Source organism: Stomoxys calcitrans, chromosome 2 (genome assembly GCF_963082655.1).
Source record: "Stomoxys calcitrans chromosome 2, idStoCalc2.1, whole genome shotgun sequence".
Lineage (NCBI taxonomy): Eukaryota > Metazoa > Arthropoda > Insecta > Diptera > Muscidae > Stomoxys > Stomoxys calcitrans.
Window position 1 is genome coordinate 222,449,218 of NC_081553.1, and position 22,749 is coordinate 222,471,966.

General features: G+C 36.7%; 1 protein-coding gene across 2 annotated transcripts in view; it reads right to left on the reverse strand.

Moving 5' to 3' along the window:
• Nucleotides 1-22,749, reverse strand: part of LOC106090612 (5'-AMP-activated protein kinase subunit gamma-1) — a 295,359-nt gene that overhangs the window by 262,440 nt on the left and 10,170 nt on the right. The window contains exons 1-3 of one of the 2 annotated variants that reach the window (XM_059362921.1): nucleotides 13,813-13,914; nucleotides 8,746-8,896; nucleotides 3,602-3,750 (exon numbers count right to left, since the gene is read on the reverse strand). In XM_059362921.1, the coding sequence (XP_059218904.1) occupies nucleotides 3,602-3,750; nucleotides 8,746-8,872 (276 nt within the window). In that variant the 5' untranslated portion in view covers nucleotides 8,873-8,896; nucleotides 13,813-13,914. Of the gene's footprint in view, nucleotides 1-3,601; nucleotides 3,751-8,745; nucleotides 8,897-13,812; nucleotides 13,915-22,749 lie in introns of those variants that run through there. The other variant, XM_059362920.1, reaches the window with a different exon arrangement.

The following is a 22,749-nucleotide window of genomic DNA, read 5'->3' on the forward strand; positions in this document are numbered from 1 at the left end:
CTGATGACGTTTTGCCAGAACACACAAACAAATTTATATGCGTTTGTGTATACGTGTGCGTAAATGAGCAGAGAATATGAGAGAAAGAAGACAACAACAAAAAGAATGGAAACAAAAATGTGACATCTTAATACCGTCAAACCTGGCCGGCTGTTAACAGTTGTTCACGTTTTATTTTCGGCAAGAGATGCAACCTTTTACTAATGAATCCTAACGGAATAGACAGACTAATTCTGAAAACACACTTCACGGGAAACTCTTTAACTGACTACTTAGCACCGAAAAAGGTCCTCACTGATAGGCATTCGTTGCGTACTGTCGAGGAGATGGTCTCTGAGTCAAGAATTCCTTATGTGATCGAAAGTTCCAACATATTTAAATCACCAGACGCAAATAACGTAAAATCTGTTGAATTAGAAGCTGTGTGCGAGAATCTGTATCCCCAGCTAAGGAAGATATATTCTGCCATACGAAATCTTTTCACGCGAGTCTGACATACGTACTTAACGCCTAGGTTCGAATTGGAAATCGCGTATCATTTACTTGTTGTGTACTGCAGATGTCAGACCTTTAAGGCTTTTAGTATTTTGATCTGCTGGAGGGCACTTCAAAAATCTGCCTATTGTTTAATTTCAGCCGGATTATGGACCAAAAGATGGATTATGTTTGCATCGTTACACTAAGGACAATGCCATCTGAAACTACATCAGCGGTTAAGGGAGCATTCTCGTTAGTCTGGCAAAGATTCTGTGTCCGTCGCTCCGTTTGTCGAAATCACGGTAGATAACAAATAAAGTTAGACACTTGAAATTTTGCACCGATACTTCACATTGATGTAAGTCATTGGTGATTGCATATGGGCCATATGGGTTCAAATTTGGATATATCTTCCACATGGAGTGGTTCTTCGACTCCGCTCCACACCGCTGAATTGTCGGTGACTGCAGTTCCAGTAGCCTCAATTTTTATTCGATTAGGCTGAAATTTTGTATTTGAAGTAGGTTTATGACTTCCAAAACCCACACCAAATAGATTCATAAAAACATAACGTCTCATCTATGTAAACCGATTCCACCATTTGAGTTCGTAAGTCTCAATACGATTAAATTTTTTTGCGATTTAGATGAAAATTGGTACATAAAGCACTTTAATGCCTCTTATTACCACGTTAATATCTCCCCTATAAAAATTGATCTCCCCATATAACTTCTTCAGGCACTGGAAGGGGTGTTCACCGCCCTATTTGATTTTTTCAAACTGATCCAGATACACACTAAGCTATATGTAACTATTTTTTCCATGGTGGAGTGTACCCAAGATATTTGCCACGTTTTTACTTGTTTATTATAATTTAAGTTAATACAAAAATTAATTTTTTAACGCATTTTTTGAATTCTGTTGAAATTGTTTACTATAAATTCAACCCACCCATGTCTCCCAACGAAAGCAATGGTATATAGCAATAAAAAGCTTATTGGCAACTCTAAGCATTCAACCGATGCGTAACGGTCTATCAGCTGTTTTGCTTGGTAAACTGACTTTGACGGGCTACGCACGAGAACTCTGTGTAAAGACCGTCAAAGAGAGGAACGCCGTTGATTTGATGTGAAACTGTACGTGTGTGTGTTCTGTTTATGCCTGTGAAAATTAACTTGTGCGTAGAGATAGATAATAAACATCGAGATAATCCGGGGATAACGATTAGATAGAAATAAACGACGACGACAACAAAGTGTGGTAAGTGTGCCATCTGTTGCATGAGATATGTAGATTAAAATTAACATAAATATATAAAGGAAATTGGTAGAAAAAGAGAAGTACCCAAGTGGAAAAGAATTTAAAAAGATGAACTTTCATACAATGGCAGTCAGTATTATAGTTTTCGATATGAGCCCCACTATGTACCTTAAGGCAAGTTCGTGACAAAAAACTATGCATTCTTTTACCCAATCTGTCACACTTTTTTGCTGATAAAGTACGTATTTTAAGGATTAAACGTTATTATGTAGAAATAAATTCAATACATTGTTCAAAAAACGATCAAAGTTAAAGTTTTATTGCAAAAAACAAAACAAAAAAATATATCCGACGATTTCAATGCCACACTGTAACACAAATCAAACCGAAAATTTCTTATGGCAACCAAAATTTGAACTGACTACCTAAGAAACAATTTTTTATAATTAAGCTACTAAACACATTTAAAGGAAAACTGTGTCTTGAACCTGGAAGAAGCAAGTCAATCCACGGAAGATGTGCAATTTGCAGGATTCACTTAATAGATGAGTACAAACAAATGAGTACAATTTTTTCATTTTTGTTTTGATTTTGCAACAACTCTAAATGTTAAATGCTTGTTAACACAGGTGTGATTTATTTCTAAAATCTTAAAACGATGTTTTCTTTGAACCGACTTTCCACAAAACAGTTTTATAATGATAAAAAATGCAAATATAAAATACATTTGAGGAAGATAAGTTATAAAAAATTGATTTCTAAAACTACTTTGACATTTTAAGTTATGGCATTTGCCATTCAAGTAGTTTCGTTGGGGGTAGAGTTTTGCTGATGTTGTTGTAATGACACTACCTCTTACTTGTACCATGGGTCATTTGAATATCGCTGTCTATGGCGACGTACATGGCTCAATAATAGAAGGTTCGCCACTTGCAGAAAACCAAAAGTGAACAGTAAGAATGTCAAAATGTGACTATTAAAAATGCCACAAATATGGGACCCAAAGTAAACAAAAAATTAAATCAAAGATGAAATTTACATCCTCCACGAAGTGAACTGTTAAAAATTCAATAAATTGTATGTGGGTTCATTGAATTCCCCAAGCGGTCAGTCCACAGAACTTTTTGAATATTTGACAGTATTTATTATTGAGGTTGTCAACTTGTTCTTTGTTTACAGTCAGTCTTAATGCTTTTCCAATCGGCATATCCCCTGTTCGTTAATGGAATTAGTATCCCCTGTTCCTTAATGGAATGTTCATGGAAATTTTAGAAGTAGCCAATCGGCACATTTTGATGGAACCTCTTTAATTTTTTGTTTTCGGAAAGTGACGTAACCTTCTATGACCATATTTAGTTCGTGATTTTTTGTATATACTAGGGAGCCTTTCCACTTTTTGTTTTACGCTACTAATAGATAGCACATTTAATAACTGTATCATTTTTATATAAATTTTTTTTTAATAAATGGCAAAACTGTCTCACTAAGAATGTCTGGTCTATTATTTCGAGATGTCTCATATACACTAATGTAATGTGCCATCTGAATGGGCTCTATGCCAATAATTTGATATTTACATTAAAAGTAAATATGAAAACTATGCAAATGAACACAAAAATAAACACCCCATAATGGTTGGTTGAATGCAAAGTAATTTAAATGAAATAGGTATTAAAAGAAACAATTTTTAATGTCTTATTATAAATCATTAATTGGACATTTTCCCAGAAGATTCTCAAAAACGTCAAAATAGTTTATGGTCTAATGAATGCAAAATTGCCCATAACTATAACCTGGAAAGTCGTCCCATATTGAAAATGTATGTCTTAGCTTATTATGAAAGGAAATAGTTTGTTCAACTTACCTGTTCTATATCAAAATCCCATTCTGGCGATGGTGATCTACGAGATCGTTGTGCTGGCGGTGTACCCTGGGCCGGTGAGCCATGTGGCTCCTCGGGTATGACAGCAAAACGACCTCTTTGCAGAATGGGCGATATGGTGCCATAATTTGCTGAAATATAAACACAAAATGGGAAATAATAAATCATGTGATTTATAAGAAGAATAGAAAGGTATATACGTAGCATTGAAAGCAACATAACATCAATAAAAATGTGTAATTTTCTTAAAAAAAACATTCATGGAAAAAAAAAACAAAACCAATGGGACTCCTAAACAAATCCTAAGAAGCGCATTAGGATCGGGTTTAGAACATGAAATACTGACAAAACTGATCTGCCGTTCAAATTTGAAAGGAACAATCCGAAAATTTGTTCTTCCAACTTTATGCTCATTTGGTTTTAATGGAGAAGGAGTATTAAGGAGTTACAAGCATTTTAAGTTTTCCATTCGACATTTTTAACGTAGAACAAATTATTAAGAGTAAATTGATTTTATATAAGATTTTCTTTTCCCTACAAAGAGTCGAGTCCCATCAATTTACATCAGACAAATCTTATTATTAACCTGGTTAATTAAAGGGTAATTCGATAGGCTACTCATCAGGATTCACTAAATAAGGTTACGGAAAGCAATCAGACGTCATTACATTTTTGATAGTTCTCGTTTCCTTTGTTTATATTAATTTTTGGTTTAAGCCTAGTACTGACTTCTACTTTTCGCCGGAACAACTGTCAAAACTCATTATAAAAAATGGTGGCGAAGAAGATGCGAACACAATCCGTAGAAGTGGTACCGAAATAATGAGCAAAATACATGAGGCATGTCGCTGCGTTAGTAAAAATGTTGCTTCAATTAATATCAATGGAATTAATGCTCACGAAATAGGTCACAAACAGCTCTGCGTCAATGTAGTTGCCTTTGTTGTATTTTTGTTTGTGTTACGTAGCATATTTCGCAATCAATTAATAGACAATTTTCGTGCGAATGAAGTCACTACTAAGCTTAACGCTTTCTCCTATTTGTGTCAAGCGACACATTTAGACATCCTTAATATCCATAGCGCCTTTCCACTTTTGGTTTTCTACATGTGACGCAACATTCTAATAGTGAATCCTGGCTACTCACATTTTTGAGTTGGTTAAAATTTTCACAGGATTCACTTAATAAGGTTGTGTCAAGCGATCAGCCGACATATTATTTTTTTAATTTTTGACTTTGCTTGCCATTTAGGACGTCAACTCGAAAAATGTTCGAATCTGTAGCCATTGATTCTTTATGGGCTTCCCTACCAAAGCCGTACATCTAGAGCCAGGCTCGAAACTTTCCCTTTCTCTGAGGATCCGAACGACCGCACAATGCCAACTCCCCTTTTTGAACACTTTTTTAAAGGCTCGCTCACTCTTCTCCTACTTCTCAAAACATCTCCATACCAAAATGTTGTCAAAGACTAACGGCAATACATTACCAGTTCGCAAGTCGATGGAAATAATAGTGCATCAAAGGTTTTCAGAAGTGCTAATAGTGAAGAACCACGTTTCCTTATAGTAAGGTCACCGATCTGGTAGTATTAATGAAGCTAATCGCTCACTGGTGATTCGGGAGAGAAGGTAAGACTTACTCTGGTTCCGTTTAGAATATAAGTATTGCGTATGTAAGAGTTGCAAGAGTCCAAGACTTCTTCGATTTGTTAAAAAACGGTAGCAAAATGCTTAAACGTGAGCAAGTGAGCCTCAATCACAATCTTAAAATAGTGCTTGAAAACAGTGTATCCATGAAATGCTTTGGTATCTACATGATTGTTTGATAGAACGTCTTACTTTAAATTATACAGAATTAAATATCAGAAAATCGGGTACCCTCTAAAGTTGCTTACATGACGGTGGAGGGCAGATGGGTGGCCGTATGGCTACATAACTAGTGCAATTATCTTGCGGAAAGCCACACCATCGAAAACTGTGAGTCACCCGCAACGTGCCAAATGTTTGAATTTCAGCACCGCACCATGTTGCATCCACGACAGTTCACCGTGCAAAAAAAGATTAACCCATTGACCAAATCATCCAAGCCAAAAACAGGTAGGCCCAACTCTATCGCCCGTCAAAAATTAGCTCGTACCCATGAGAATCCAAACCATGTCAGTACCAGCCGTCAACAGCACCAACCGACAAAAGCAGCACACAGCAAAAAATTTCCAAGAGAGAACAGTAAAAACAAATTACCTGAGAAATATTAGAAATATTTTTCAACCTCTAGGAACTATTAAACAATGATGTTTTTACGAGTGGCCACGATCTAAGATTTTTCACAATTTGACCCCTTTTTAGGGATTTTAAGGTTCTTACCGAAAATTGCAATGAAATTTTTACTTCATGCTGTTTTTAATAAGCTGTGGGTTTAGGTGAATTTGTCATGCCTGCGTTCATAAAAGTGTTCTGGACAAAAATCACGAATAATATTTTTCAGTTGGGTACTTTGGTAGCTGGCTATTCAAAAAATCTCCTTATGTTTAATACTTCGTATTGCAGCTGCATTGGGGAATATTATAGTATTAAGCATAGTCCGCCTTGCGGAGCAGCACAAACGCCCCCAGCATTAGTAAGGGTTGAAAATGTTTTTGGTATTTGCACTAGGATTCGACCTCAAACGTTTTCGACATATGTATTATACGACGGAAATGCATGTCATATAGGTTAGAGTTTCCGAAAGACAATCACTGGTCATTGCAGTAATCGTGGCACATCAAAGTTCAAAAAGTTAAGTGTAGAATAACATTCAGTGGATCTAATGGTATCGTTATTTTCGGTGCGGCTATGATGGATAGAGTAACTATATTCTAGATATCACAGAATATTGAACAGTAGGTGCCATCAACTAGATCACAACTGCAGTAAGAGTCATTTTATGGAAAAAAATAAATCTCCATGAGCATTCCAACTTCTCACATATAAACTTTTCAATAACGCAGTCATAGTGAATGAAACTTCCTATTCTTAAAAGAAAAAGGCGTCGCTAGAAGACCCCTTTGTCTGAGGCACTAGTTAAGCTTTTAGATATCCTACGTAGGTAAACGAATGTCGCCTTAGATACCTGCTATAACGAAACTGCGAGGCCCAGGTGTGAATACATGCGTCTAACAACGCAGTCATATTCAGTAACCCGCATATGAGTACCAATATAATGCCTTGTATTTAAACTGGTTCACCTTTTTGGTTAGGAGCGGAGCACCAAAACTCCTTCCTATCTACATATGGCTCACGGCACCGGGTTTAAAACGCAACTCCACAATGAGCACTGCTTACCGGCAATTTGGATATAAACCACCGCCACCACTTTGCTCCCGAAGGGGCCTCACCATTTACAGGCTGGTACTAAAGTCTCAGGGGACTGGACCTCCGTGGCGCCAGTTTTAAGTCTCCCATCTGAATTCCTACGTAGGCACCAGTTTTAAGTCTCCGGTAAGACTTTCTACGTACGTAGTCTGTTTGCTATTAGTCATCACAGCGCCTTAAATCCTTTCTACAAAGAGGTATTGTCCAGGGGCACCCCGTTTGGATACATCATTAGAAAAGCTAACTTATCACTGAGATAAAAGTTGGATATGGCAAAAATTTCTCCATTTTTGCTTAATGTTCTATCCGATATTGACCTAAATCAAGAATTCTGGAAATGTGTTTTGTATGAAAGCATTAAGGGGATGACCATATCATAAAATATTTTTGGTTTTCGCAGCTCGACACTAAAACGGGGATACTCAACTGACGAAATACCGAAAGAAAACTGTCATCCGCTATTGCGGTAATATTCGATTATATTGCCTACCTGTGTGTATTAATCTTCCTAGAGCCTAGCGGGAACACTCATCCGATTGAATTCCAGTAGATACTTCTCATTACATCAATAAATGCTGTAGTGAAGTTATGAAACATATTTGCTTTTCTAGATATTTAGGAAGTTCCAAGCATTTTAAGTTTTTTAAATATGTTTTATAGCCACTACCATGGGATGATGAATGTTTATCTCATCATTCCCTATAAAGGTACCCTCTTCATTATTGTGAGTCTCACAATAATATTTTTTGCTGCATAGACAGCATTTAGTTCATATCTGGTAATCAAGTCCTATAATTAAGGAGTTACAGACATTTTAAGTTTTTTGTGTATTTTTTAGATTGGGAAATTGTTAATTTCATCATTCGCTTTGTAATACTTCAAAATAAAGATGTTACATAAAGAATATATATTCTTGATCCCCTGGACATTTTATAGCGACGTAGCCATGTGCGTTTATCCTTCTGTCTAAATTGCGATGTAGCTCAAACCAGGGAGTCGAGGTTTTGAGGTCGGAATCAGGCCGCTATCGAAGTACGGTTGGGAATTTTGCTCGCTTGCACCGACTCCGAACCGCTCTCCGATTCCGGCATAATGTTTTGACTTAGGGGTCGGATTCGAGGATCAGACTCCGCAGCCTTGGTTCAAACGAATGGAACCAAAAATTCTCGTAAGAAATTTTCGGGCATACCAAAATAATTTTCGGAGTCGACTATCAGACTCCACAGGGGTCGGAACCGAGGATCAGACTCCGCAGCCTTGGTTCAAACGAATGGAACCAAAAATTCTCGTAAGAAATTTTCGATCATACCAAACTAACATTTTAGTTACAGTTACAGGCATTTTAAGTTTTGAAAATAGAAAATTTCTACACACAACCTTAGTATGAATGAAATCACTTTTTTGTGTAATTTGTTATAATTACTAAAGACTTTAAATGGCTAAGGCCCACATAAACCTATGCTCCGATCTGAGCTCTTAAGCCCATAAAAACCTCATTTAATTCGAATCTGTAATGGGTAGCCAATATTCGAATCGATCGAAATTTGCAAATTTTTTCCTTGTTGGTTATCTAATTTATGGTTCACTTTTTTTAAGTTTGCTGCTTAGACACTTGTTTTAAGGATAACTCCTTAACAGACATTGTAAGTTTCTTCTTACATTATTCGTTGATTTTTTGTTTTAATTTTTCCGTATTTTTTAACTTTTAATTTAGGCTATTCTTGCTTTCAATGCTGCTTCTTTTTATAACTTTGCGTGTTGCTTTGTATACTCACATGTTGGCATTAGACGAAATCTTCCCAATGTTGTTTCTGGTGGTCCTTGCGGAGTTGAGGTGACACGAAAACGACCACGTCTAGCGGCGGCTACTTCTTCGTAGCCTCCACCACCGGTATTCGGCATTTTCGTAACGTTAAATTTTACTCACTGCAATGAGAAGAAAAGAAATACCAAACAAGGACTTTATTAATTGAGGCATTTAGAAAAACATGCGGGTTTTGTTTTCTTGTATATTTTGGCTTACAACCAACAATTTACCACGATATTATTGTTCTTGTCATAACAATGGTCAAAGGTCAAAAAAACTTCAGAAACTACGGCTCGTTAATGTCCTTGAAACATGCAATAACAGCCTAAAACAGCTTTGTCAATGGATGGAAATGAAAAGCTGACTTAAATCGTAAAAGTGAGGTATGGCAATTGCAATTTTCTGAAACGTAAACATCAAGGCCTTTTGTCCTTATGGTTGAATTTGAGTTAGCTAAGAAAATATCCTTGCAATTGTTGTTAAAGTTCTATGATGTCATCACAATACCATTGTTTTGCACACTCACACACACATAATAGGGCGTATGAATGAAAGTTGACTGTCTTGTTGGCATCTCGCGGCGACAAGTGTCATTTTCATTTTTTCTATGGTTCGGTGACGCTGTAGGTGCCTTCATTTGCAGCAACGTCGCCATGCCGTTTATCATTCCCTCCATTTATGTGAATGTCAGAAGCATTGTTTACCCAAAAGGTATTAATAACCGGTGTGCTGTGATGGATTAGTGTCTTGTTATGTGGAATATTTCTGCTCTCAAGGGTGGTGCCTGTTGGTGTTGGATGATATGATAGCCAGATTAAAATGATAGGTGCTTTTCAAATAATTGGACAAGCTATTAACGTATCAGTGATGAATGTGTATGAGGAAGGGTTTGACTTTTATGCAGTTTGAGAAATTTCACAAAAAAAAAATGGTTAAAAATATTTAAGAAATTAAAAAAAAATGCAAACAAATTATACTTTGAAAAATTATTTCGAGAGAAATGTTGAGCGATAGGCTAACCAAGTTCGATTAAAACCAACTTGGAACATTTGGTAAAAAATGCCGGGCGCCCAACTGAATGGAAACTGCCCGAAAAGAACTATAACAAAACATGGAGCTTGAGTGCTATTCAAGGAAAGAAAATAACGATAGCCGCACAAAATCTAGTTCGACATAGAAATACTCATGGCAGTAAATTATTTTGCTGGGTAAACGGCGTATACCTGATTTTCTTGAATCTTTATTTAAGGAGTTACATGCATTTTAAGTTTTCAAAATACGATTTTTACACCCATCGCCATTAGATTGGAGAACAGCAAATGGGCCGTATTGATTCATATTTGTATTCGAGGACGGAGGTCAGCTAAAATTAAAAGGAACTAGCAGAACAATTTGATGCGTTCAGAAACTCACCTCATATTCATGGGATGTAAGCCAAAACTATGGAGCTGGAGTGCCAATCGAACGAAAAAACACAAAGAAAAACGAATGCTAATGGCCACTGAAAATGTTGCTTAACATCGAAATACTCGACGACTATTCTCAATTGAACCTGTATTTCAGGAGACACACGCATTTTAAGTTTTGTTTTAACAACATTTATTATACGCACCATCATAAGATTGGAGCACAAAAAATGGGCCTTATCTATTCTTATTTGAATATAGCTCAAATAAAAATCGATTGGACATTATTGACGGGGAAGTGAATGCGCCAAAAATGATAGGAACTGGCAGAAAAAAGGGGCTGTGTACAGAAAACCAACCCACTTCCATGGGATCGACTTAATAAAATGGAGATTGAGGGTTAAACAATCGGAAGGAAAATAAAAATTCGACGTCTGATTGTGCTCAAAATCTCAATCCACATCGAACTACAGGATTTTTTCAGGAACGCTACAAAACTAGACCGATAGGGACAGCAAACGACACCATATTTTTGCCGCTCTTTTGACATTTCTCTTCAGTAAGTTTTGCCATTTCATGGTGGAAAGATATACGAGCCAACGCGTCGAAATTTTTTAAATTTACAACCGAAATTCGGAGTCAGTGGCCTCAACGTTAAGAGCTTCAGCGATGAGGCTCATTTCTGGCTGAATGGATGCCTCAATAAGCAAAATATGCGTGATTGATCAGATAGCAACCTACAAGTACTCCACGAGTCATCATTGCATCCCGAAAAAATTACGGTTTGGTGCGGTTTATGGGCCGATGGCGTCATTGGGACGTACTTCTTCCGTGATTAGCAAGACCGGCACGTTACTGTGCTTGGGACGGCGCCGAATGTCACAATCAATTTATTGGAAACCAAGTATGGAGAACGTGTTATCTCATGAAGTTGTCCCGTCGATTGGCCACCTCGGTCGTGCGATTTGACGCCGTTAGACTATTTTCTGTGGGACTACGTCAAGTCTATGGTCTGTGCCAACAAGCCAGCGGCGATTGATGATCTTTGTACGAGTATCGAACGGAAATTGCAGCAGTATCGGCCGATTTATTCTTGAAAATTGTCGAAAATTGGGTTCAGCGTCTGGACTTCTGCAAGCGTGCCCGTTGTGGTCAAACAAAAGATATCGAGTTCCATACATAATGGCATCAAACTTTCACAGAAATAAAACATGTTATTGATATCCAGAACCATTTGCCCAATTTCCCTCTCACTAGCTGTTTGACGTTATCAATACATTTCGCCGACGCAAAACGCAGCGTAAAGAAACCCCCCTGTGGCACTTTGTAGAGGGTCCACCCATACAAATGATGACCTGCGAGTATAGGCAGGTCATCATTTGTATGGGTCGACCCTTACAAAGTGCCACACAAGTTCGAAAATCCGACCGTTAACCAGAGCCTCCACTTGGGACCGATAATCTGGGGGAATCCTACCGGATGCACTGCCGATATTGATGACTGCATAAGTCAGCTTATCTCCGTTGTGCTTCCTTGCCACTCTGGCGTAAGAGGGCGGTCTCCTTACCATTCTCAGCGACCATCTTCCCCTTCCGTGAAGGATGTGGCATCCTTTTGGAAGTCTCACAATCCTCAATCGTCACTGGCTTGTTGGCATAGACACAGGGGCCGCGCGCGGTTCCTTCGTTTCTGTTCCAACTTTGTGTACCTCCGCAGAACACTGTCTTGAGTCTCCATTGCGAAATCGCTGGTTTGGTTTTCCCAGAGTACTTGAAAGCGGGGAGCTCTTTTTTCTTCTTCAGCATTTTAGCAGTATTATGCTCTTCGGGAGATCTGATTCTTTTTCCAGCTTCTGTAGAAATTCTTGGAATGCCAGTTCTATCCCTTCCAGCATCCTGCACTTTCGCCCAATTGAGCAGCTGGTACATACTCCTCTGTCTCCTTCGCCGTGCTCGGATAGCTTTCTCGGTCTGCTTGTGAGCGACTATTTAGGCCGAATGAGCGTGGAGGAGCGTCGCGTTGAAAAATGCAACTCTGTAAACAAACGTCAAAAAATCAACTCGCATAAGTTAAACAATTTTGAACTTTGACGACTAAAAACACTTCCTCATGTGTCATGGCAACACAGAATGACTCTCGCTTTCAAGCACACTAAGATGAAAACTTTTTAAATTTTCCGCTGTGATTTTGAGGTTTGTGTGCAGAGTAGCATTTGAGCAACGCGACGCTCAAAAACAAAGCTCAACGCGCTCATTCCCTTTCGGCTTTTTCCAAAGGCTGATTCGTTCGCACCCTAATGCTGATTCCTTAGCACACTAACGCGAATCGTTCCGACTTGTTCGCACCCTAACTTTTAAATTTGTAAAAGGTTCGGGTTTGATATTCTGTAATTTCAATTTTTATATCCACCACCATAGGATGGGGGTTTACTAATCTAGTCATTCCGTTTGTAACACCTCGAAGTATTCGTCTAAGACCCCAAAAAGTATATATATTCTTTATCGTCACGACGTTCTGAGTCGATCTAGCCATGTTTGTGCGTCCATCTGTCTGTCGAAATCACGATAGCGGTCAAACGGGTAAAGCTAGCTGCTTGAAATTTTTGCAAATGGTCCATATCGGTTGAGATTTATGTATTTACCGATCACCCGATTGGACTTCTTTAGCAGCAAGCCGCAATTTTTGTCCGATTCGGTTGAAATTTTGCATGTAGTGTTCTGTTATGACTTCCAACAACTGTATTAAGTACAGTCCAAATTGGTGTATAAACTGATATAGCTCCCATATAAACCGATCTGCCGATTTGACTTCTTCAGCCTGATTTGGCTGAAATTTGGCATGTAGTGTTCTGTTATAACTTCCAACAACTGTGCCAAGTATGGTCCGAATTGGTCTAAAACCTGATATAGCTCCCATATAAACCGATCTCCAGATTTGACTTCTTCAGCCCTTACAAGCCGAAATTTTTTTCCGATTTGGCTGAAATTTTGCATGCATTATTCTGTTATGACTTCTAAAAACTATGCCCAGTACCGTCAAAATCGGTCTAACACCTGATAAAGCTCCCATATAAAACCGATCTCCCGATTTGACTTCTTAAATTCATACAAACCGCAATTTTTGCCCGATTTGGTTGAAATTTTGCATGCGGTGTTCTGTTACGACTCCCAACAACTGTGCCAAATACATTCCAAATCAGTCTAAATAAAATTATATCAACTAAATTTATTTTGTATTTTTTAATTTTGAACAGAATTCATGGTGGTGGGTTCCCAATATTTGGCCAAGCCGAACTTATCACGCTTTTATTTATTTTCTTTAATTTTTCAATAAGTTTTAAAAATTTATATATTTAAAATTTTACAAATTTTAAATATTTTTTTTTCAGTTTTGTATTTATAAATTTTTTATTTAAAAATAACTATTGTAAATATTTAAAATGTTCGGGAATAAATTTTTCTCAAATTTTCTAATTTAATTTTTTTTGGGATTTTCATTAATTTTTCTGCACTGTGAAAATATAAAAAAAAACGAGCAAGGCAAAGCACTTTCGACCTTTTACCACATAGCATGTCCCTTCGCCAGTCAGTCATATTTATTTTTTTTTTTTAAATATTGCTTTGGCTTACCACACACTCTTGAGGATATACTATAGGGAACACACTAAATGAGCTCTCCCTGCTTGGATCGATAATAACTGACACAAAAATTTGGTTAAGATTTTTCGGGTATATTTGCACGGTAATATAAAGAAATTGTTTACAAAGAAATTTTTTTTTGCAATATTTCACAAAATTTCAAACTTAACTGCCTTTGATTAAATTTTTTCTTTCTTTATAGATTTAAAAAAAAAATACACTTTTCTATGGCAAATGGTAATTTAAGCCCTTTTTTAAATATTTTTTTGTTTTATCACAAAATTATTGATGTCAGCCCTATGTCAATTTTTTTTCTTCAATATTAAATATTTTCTTGCAAGACAATATCAACATTAAACCGAGGAACGCCACTCATTAAGGCATGGCAAAATCTTAGGCGATGAGTAATAAAGAGCAAGATGGGCCTTTTGTGGCCTCTTCCAAACACTTAAATAAATGTTTAAACAACAAATCAACAAACGAGCTTAGCGAAATTATGCACAAATTAATAGAAACTTTTTTTCAAAAAAATTTTCTTTAAATTTCACACAATGCGCGTATCAGCGAGCGAGCGAACAGTGTTTTGGGACGATTTTATAAACGGTTTATGCAATCTTTTGTTTTTTTGCTAGCTGTTTCTGCTGCTGCCTCTTTTTTTCTTCCTCTTCTTCTTCTTCTTTGTTGCTGCTGCATAAAAAAATTTTCCTGCTTTTCACTTGACAGAGAGGCACAACAACAAATCAGCCAACCCAACCAACAGCTAAGCAAAAAATACCATGAAAACTCTGTGTGTTTATTTGCTGTTTTAATTTTCTTTCGCTTTTCCCCAAAAATTCCAACAACAACAACAATATAAATTCATAGTTTGTCCCGTTGTTTGTGTTTGTTGTGGCGCATATGTTTTTGTTGTTTCGTTTTGCGTGCCTCATTCGCTCCAATGCATTGTTGCTGCCTTTTTTTTAATGTAATAGCCAAATAAAAACATTGGCAAAGAACTGCTAACCAAAAACAAAAAGAGCGGCATATAACCGAAGAGGGAGAGTATGACAAAACAAGCAAATGAGCATATAAACAGAAATGTTTGCAGCATTATGGGGAATCAGGCAAAAAGAGAAAGAGAGAGCAATGCTTTGCATTGATTAAATTGGGTGGTATTTGACAGGTTATTCTAATAGAGAAAGAGAGCGCGCATGGCTAATCTCCAAAATTTATGGGGTATTTATAAAGAGCGTATGTCTAAAAGATTAAGGGAGCATTGCATTGCAAGGCATTGCATTTGCAAATCATTAAACTGTTTTAATGAAGAGATGTTGTATAACAATGTAGTGGTAAATCTTAAGCCAAGATCTTGAGATATTAATATTCTCCTCTTAAACCATATTTAGAAGCATACTTTGAGGCTGTATTAAGTTTAAGTTCTACACAGAAAAAAAAGTCTCAAAAAAATCTTCAATTAATAATATAATTGAATATAAAATCATTTTCAATTAAAACATGAATTCATTCAGTCACATATTAATTGAATATGAATTTTTTCACTTATAGTCAAGATTGAAATTTTTGCCATTTTCAATCAAAAAATTGATTCAGTTTGTTTTTAAATGGAATCTGTACCGCAATCCTGTAACTTATAACGAACATCGTTTAGTTAAACATGTCGACAAATAAAAACTATCTATCGATTATGTTATTCTCTAACTCCTCGTTAACAGAAATCGTTATCTAATGTTTCTCTCTGGCAACTCTACCCAAAAAAAAAAACGAAAAATACGAAGAGGAGTCCACAAAAATAATAAATAATTCTTCTCGTCTGAAATTCATCTTTTATTAATTTAGAAACATCACAAATCTAAATTACACGTACACAATTTTTAAGGAAAAGTGCTATCAATAGTAATTTATTCGTTTAAAACTTTTGCGGACATTTTTTCGCCATGGTTCCATGGCAATTCGCAATTTTACCATTAAGCTGATCGACGTTTTGCCAACGCACACAAAGAAATTTGTGTGCGTGTGTGCATACGTGTGCGTACCAGAGAATATGCGGAAAAGAAGATGGCAACAAAGAGAATGCAAACAAAAATCTGACATCTTAATACCGTCGACCATGACCGGCCGTTAACAGCTGTTCGCATGAGACCACCTTGTTAAATCCGCCTTGGAAATGTTTTAAGAAAAAACTAGAGAAAAATACTCTAAAGGCCAAAACAGAATGAGGGCGTTAAGCTTTGGTTTTGAGCGTCGCGTTGCAAAAATTAAACTGTGCGCACAAATTCCACAAAAGCAACGCGGAAAAGTTAAAATATTTTAAACTTTGACCCTTGAAACCGAGCGTCATTAGGTGTTGCCATACTTGAAGTAGTATTTGTGGTCGTCAAAGTTAAAATTGTTCAAATTTTGCGAGTTGCATTTTTCAACGCGCTCATTCTGTCTAGGCCTTAAGGCCATTGTAAATATTAATCTTCATCGAAACAACTTGTCTACACATACATAGTTCCATCCGCACCTAGTTGCAACCGCACCCACTTTGCATCCGCGCCTAGCTCACATCCGCCCCTAGCTCACATCCGCGCATAGGTCGTATCCGCGTTTAGCTCGCCCCCCTCATAGCTTAGCCGGCCGTACATAGCTTGTTGTCTAGTTCAACCTCCTCCTGCTCTTATCATCCCGTAGACCTTTTACCAGTGACACCTGAAATGCCCACACCGACACCTGACGCCTTCCACTAACGCCCAACCCTCGATTCTAAATAACTTGTGTTATTACTTAAAGTTGGTGGGTCCTTAAGATGGCCCTGGGTCGACTGAACTAACCTCAGCCTTCGACAAAACCACGTTATACGATTTGATTCACACTTGGCACGGTTGTTGGAAGTAATAACAAAACAGTTAAAAACACGCGGCGCAAAAGTTCAGACAAATCGTATAACAGTTTTGCCCTCTAGAGGCTCACGTAATCAAATCGTGAGAGCTGTCAATATAGGTGCTATAAGAGATTATTGACCGCTTGGATCACACTTGGCATGATTGTTGAAAGTCATATAAAAACACCACGTACCACGGCCAAATTTATTGGAAATCGTATAAATTATCACAGGCAATCTCAGCCAAATCGAATAAAAATTGCACAGGTTAGAGGATCAAGATTTCAAATCGGGAGATCGGTTTACATGGAAACTATATTAGGTTATGGACTAATTTGCACCATACTTGGAAAAGATGTTGCAAAATTTTAATCAAATCGAATAAGAATTTCGCCATCCAAGTAATAAAATCGGGAGATAGGTTTATATGACGACTATATATGGCACCTCCTGCAAAATTTCAGCCAAATCCGATATGAAGTGCGCCCTATGGAAGCTCAAGAAGCCAAGATCCGAGATCGGTTTATATGACAGCTATATGCCCAAGTACCACTATATGCCCATTCTCAATCCCAACCGACCTAAACTAATTGAAAAATTTCAAAGCAAAACAGACAGCCGGACGAACATACAGAAATTTGAATTAAATATGGCAAAAAAAATTTTAAAATAAAAATTGGCAATCATTTGATAGGAATTAAATTTTCAAAAATTTTTTATGAATTTTTTTCACAATTTTAATTGAAAAAATATTAGACTACATTTTTAGGAAATCAGATATACATGAAATTTTTTTATATAAATAAAAAATTAAAGAAATTTTCCATTTTTTTAAATTTTTATTTTGCAAGCCGTTTTTTATGGTAGTTAGACTAATGACAATGTCAAATAATTTTTTTTCATTTTTGTTTTAGTTTTTGCATAAAACACCAAAACATTCCTTTAAAAAAACTAAAACGATTTGCATTCCCTTAACTTTCTCAATCCATGTGAGAGTAGCCTGAAAAATTATTTGAAACACATTATCGAGAGCACCTAGAGAAGCAAAGGCGGTAAATTAAGAAATATGCCGCAAAATATACTATGAAAAATACGAAGTTAATGTCGTAGTTTGTCGGTTTTTTGTGCATGCATTCAACCAAAAAAAACCAAGAGATTAACAACGCCTTATAAACAACACACACACACTAAAAAACATGCCTTGGGGGGCAATTGGTATGAAGTAACAGTACTTGGGCTTGTTATTGCAGACATTAAAGGATTTTTGAAGGGGACAATGGATGATATTTTATAGCACAAAATCTAGTAAAATAAGTCAAGGTAATTTAATATTCTCAAAGCATTTTGTTCATGCCTTTTATTTGTATAGAAAATCTTATTGACATTTACTTGTTTTTTTACAATTGATGCGGAAATTTAATTAAGGAAAAGAGATTTAAAAGAAAATTCGATGAAAATTCAGATTATATTAAAAATATATAAAAAATAATAATAAATATTTAACTGAAAAAATAGATTATTATTATACATTTGTTTTTAAATTTTAACCTTTTTCCCATATTTTTACAAATACAATTTAAAATTGTTTTCAATATTGATTCCTCATTGCAAATTATGTGCCCATACATTTATTTTTCTATAAATAAACGAATATGTTGATTTTTCTTTATTTTAATTTTAATTTTAATTCTTGCCATTTAAATTTTATATGAAAGCCTCCCTTTTATTTCATCTAATATTTAAGCGCCATACTGTAAGGCATCAATGATATCTGCAAAACAATGCCATTAGTAGCAACAACAACCCAAATATTAGACACAAAAAGGAATCATCATCATCATCATTACCCTATTAGTGAGACTAACCCAATGAATTTCACCACACTCACACCTTTTGATGGCGTACAAGTAGCAAGAGTGTGTTGTGACGACCCACGCATGCATCAAGTAGACACATCAACGCGATGGTGTTAAATTGAAAACACGTGAATTTCATTTAATGCGAATTTTTTAACCATGCCATTATTATTACCATGCATAGCACAAATGTATGGCAGGACAGACAAACACACACACATATGATGTGTGAGCCGGGCAGTGACAAGTAGAATAGTGGAGAGTAGTAGAATGTGACCCCAAAAAACACGAGATTAGCCGAGAAATTTTCAGAGAGAGACACTTAGAGAGTGAGAGACAGGGTTTGCAGAGCGCGCAAACAAATGAGAGCACTAGAAAGAGGGTTGAGGTTGTTTTGCCATTCAAACAGCAGTCATATTTCCACAATGTATGTTAAAAGCATCGGTAACCCCGTGGAGGAGATGGGGAAGATATAGGAAAATCGCACTATTTCGACAAATAATGCAATAAGTGGACTGCTTATTTGCTCTATTATCAAATTCCGCTGCATTACTAACCATGTGAAATGATGACTCATAAATGCATTTGGTTGTATTTGAATTTATATGCAAGAAAAAATGTGAATTTTAAGAGAAATTAAGAAACTTGAACAGAATACAACATTTTCATAGAATTTACAAAAAATCACTTTATAAGTGATTCTATGTAGAAATTTTACATTTCTCAAAGGGTGGGGCACTACAACTACCCTTTCCCAAAGGCAAGAGTACTAAAATGACCCTTTTCCAAAGGAAGGGTATTAGAACAACCCTTTTCCCGAAGAAAAGAGTACTATAACTACCCTCTCCCAAAGGAAAGGGTACTAAACTACCCTTTCCCAAAGGAAACGCTACTAAAACTGGCCTTTCCCAAAGGAAAGGGTACTAAAACTATCCATTCTCAAAGGAAAGGGTACTAAAACTACCATTTTCTAAAGGAAAGAAAAGATTACTAAAGCTACTCTTACCCAAAGAAAAGAAAAGTTTACTAAAACTACTCTTTCCCAAAAGAAAGGCCTCTAAAACTATCCTTACCTAATGGAAGGAGTACTAAAACTACCCTTTCCCAGAGGAAAGGGTACTTAAACTACCCTTTTGCGAAGGAAAGTTTACTCAAACTACCCTTTCCCAAAGGAAAGTGTACTAAAACTATCCATTCTCAAAAGAATGGTACTAAAACTACTTTCTCCCAAAGGAAAGGGTACTAAATCTGCCCTTTCGCAAAGGAAAGGGTACTAAACTTACCCCTTCCAAAAGGAAAGGTTACTATAACTACTCTTTCTCAAAGAAAAGGGTACTTTAACTACCCTTTCCCCTAGAGAAGATAACTAAAACTATCCTTTCCCAAAGGACGGGGTACTTTATCTACCCTTTACCAAGGAAAACGGTACTAAAACTACCCTAAACTAAAAACTAAATTATCCTTTCCCAAAGGAATACTTACTTAAACTACCCTTTCCCAAAGGAAAGGGTACTAAAACTATCCTTTCCCAAAGGAAAGGGTACCAAAATCTTCCTTTCCCAAAGGATAGGGTACTGCAATTATTCTTTCCCAAATGAGAGGGTACTAAAACTACCCTCTCCCAAAGAAGAGGGTACTAAATCTACACTTCTCCAAAGAAGGGCAAATAAAACTACTCTTTCCCAAAGGAGAGGTTACTAAAGGTACTAAAACTATCCTTTTTCAGAGGAAAGATTACTCAAACTACCCTTTCCAAAAAGAAAGGGAACTGAAGCTACCCTTTCCCAAAAGAATGGTTACTAAAACTACCATTTACCAAAGGAATGAAAATATATATCCCTTTCCTAAAGAAAATGGTACTAAAGGATCCTTTCACATAGGAGAGGGTACTAAAACTACTCTTTCCCAAAGGAAAGGATATTAAAGCTAACCTTTCTCAAAGAAAAGGTTTCTAAAACAACCCTTTCCCAAAGGAGAGAGTACTAAAACTACAACTACCCAAAGAAGGGCAAATAAAACTACTCTTTCCCAAAAGAGAGGTTACTAAAACCGCCCTTACTCAAAGAAAAGGGTAATAAAAATACCCTTCCCCAAAGAAAGTTTACTAAAATTGCACTTTCTCAAAAGAAAAGGGTACACACTGATGACTAAAACCACCATTAAGCACTTCAAACAACCCCCACAATCTGTGAGACAATCTTATTATTGAATTTATGGTTAATTGGTTCTGAGTTTATTATAGAATTATTTATGCAAAGGTTAAAATACTATGCTTTCCCGAAGGAAAACGTAATAAAACTATTCTTTCCCAAAAGGAAAGGTACTAAGGCTGCTCTTTCCCAAAGAAAAGGGTACTAAAAATACACTTTCCCAAAGGAAAGGATACTAAAATCCAAAGGAAAGGGTACTAAAAATACCCTTTCTCAAAGGGTTTTAGTACCCTTTTATAAAGGAAAGGGTACTAAAACTACCCTTAATAAAACTATCCATTCTCAATGGGGTGGTACTAAATTTAAGTTGGTTCATGGGTGGTATTGTGTCTCCACTTAAATGAAAATGTCTGTTAGACGCGAAAACCAGGCAATGACCTAGGAAATGCTCTAACGTCTCAACATCTTCCCCCGTCCTACACATGCTATGACTTGCAGCACCAATTTAGCGATTACTTCCTTTCAGTAATAGCCTCGTCTTTTCACCATCCGAATCTCCCCATAGGGTCTTCGTCGTCCTGCTGACCGCTGTTACACAGTGTTACATGCGCGTCGCCCTGAAAGGCTTCGGGTTAACCAAATTTGTTGACGGCAGTGAACTGGCCTTCACTGCGAAATCGTCTGCCGTTTCATTCCCCCTTACTCCGTTATGGCCCGGCAGCCAAACGATGAGGATCGTGTCATATCCAGAGAATGAGTTAATCTCCTCCTTACACTCCAAGACTGACCTTACCGTCCAGTGTTATATGCGCGTCGCCCCGAAAGGCTTCGGGTTAACCAAATTTGTTGACGGCAGTCAACTGACCTTCACTGCGAAATCGTCTGCCGTTTCATTCCCCCTTACTCCGTTATGGCCCGGCAGCCAAACGATGAGGATCGTGTCATATCCAGAGATTGAGTTAATCTCCTCCTTACACTCCAAGACTGACCTTACCGTCCTGGTTGTTATTGCCAGTTTACTGTCCGTAAAGATGTTTACACTCGACGTCCTCGCGTTAACACCATACCACCTCACGCATTCCATGATCGCTCGGATCTCAATCTTCAAGATCGTAGTATGGTTAGGCAGTCTAAAATAGATCTAAGCCCCAAGGTTCTCAATGTAGACCCCAAGCCTTCTCTGTCCTCTAGCATTGATCCATCTATGTAGCATGATGGTAATACCAGAGCTCCGTTAATCCAAGACTGTGCCGCTGGCAGCTGTCCTGAGTTTATTATAGAATTATATATGCCAGAGGTTGAAAGACAAAATGAAATTATTTTCCTTATGTCTTAATACTTCATTTGCAATGCAATTTAAAGAAATCTTTCCTTTTTCCTTTTTTGATATGCTTCCTAGTCTTTGTTGATGTTAATGAACTTTGAGTGGAACATGAGTTGGAATCTCATGCCATGCTTTGTCTTCTGTTATCGGCCCAACTAGTAAGGCATTCTATAATAAATTGGATGCCCCACAAACCAATGAAGATGATTGTGTTGATGATGACGATGGACAAACCATTTAAAATTTGTTTTTCATATTTTTTTGCACACATGACTTGATGCGATGTGTATTCCAAGAGTCCATGCAAACACATTCACTCACATTACTTTGAAATATATGGGAAATATGGAAGCACACATTTGTACATAAATAGATTAAACAAAAAAAAAAATAATAATAATAAACAAATCGAGCACAAATGTTGTGCATGGCTTTTGAATGGCACTTCACGGCATCTGTTGGCATGTAAAACAATTAAAAGTAAAATTCAATTGAAGGTGGTGTAAAATTTGTGCCAACAAAAACATTGCATGGAGAGACAAGAATGTAAAATGAGCGTTGTTTCTTTGAAACAAGTGTCAACTTTAATTGTATTTTATCATCTTTAAAATATGTGTCAATTTTAATTGCTTCAATTTAAATTAAATTGTCAGATGGAATTTTCTTTAATTTGTTTAAAAACTCTTTGATGTTTTGAAGAATGGTGATTTCATGAGTTGTGTCATACCTGTAGAT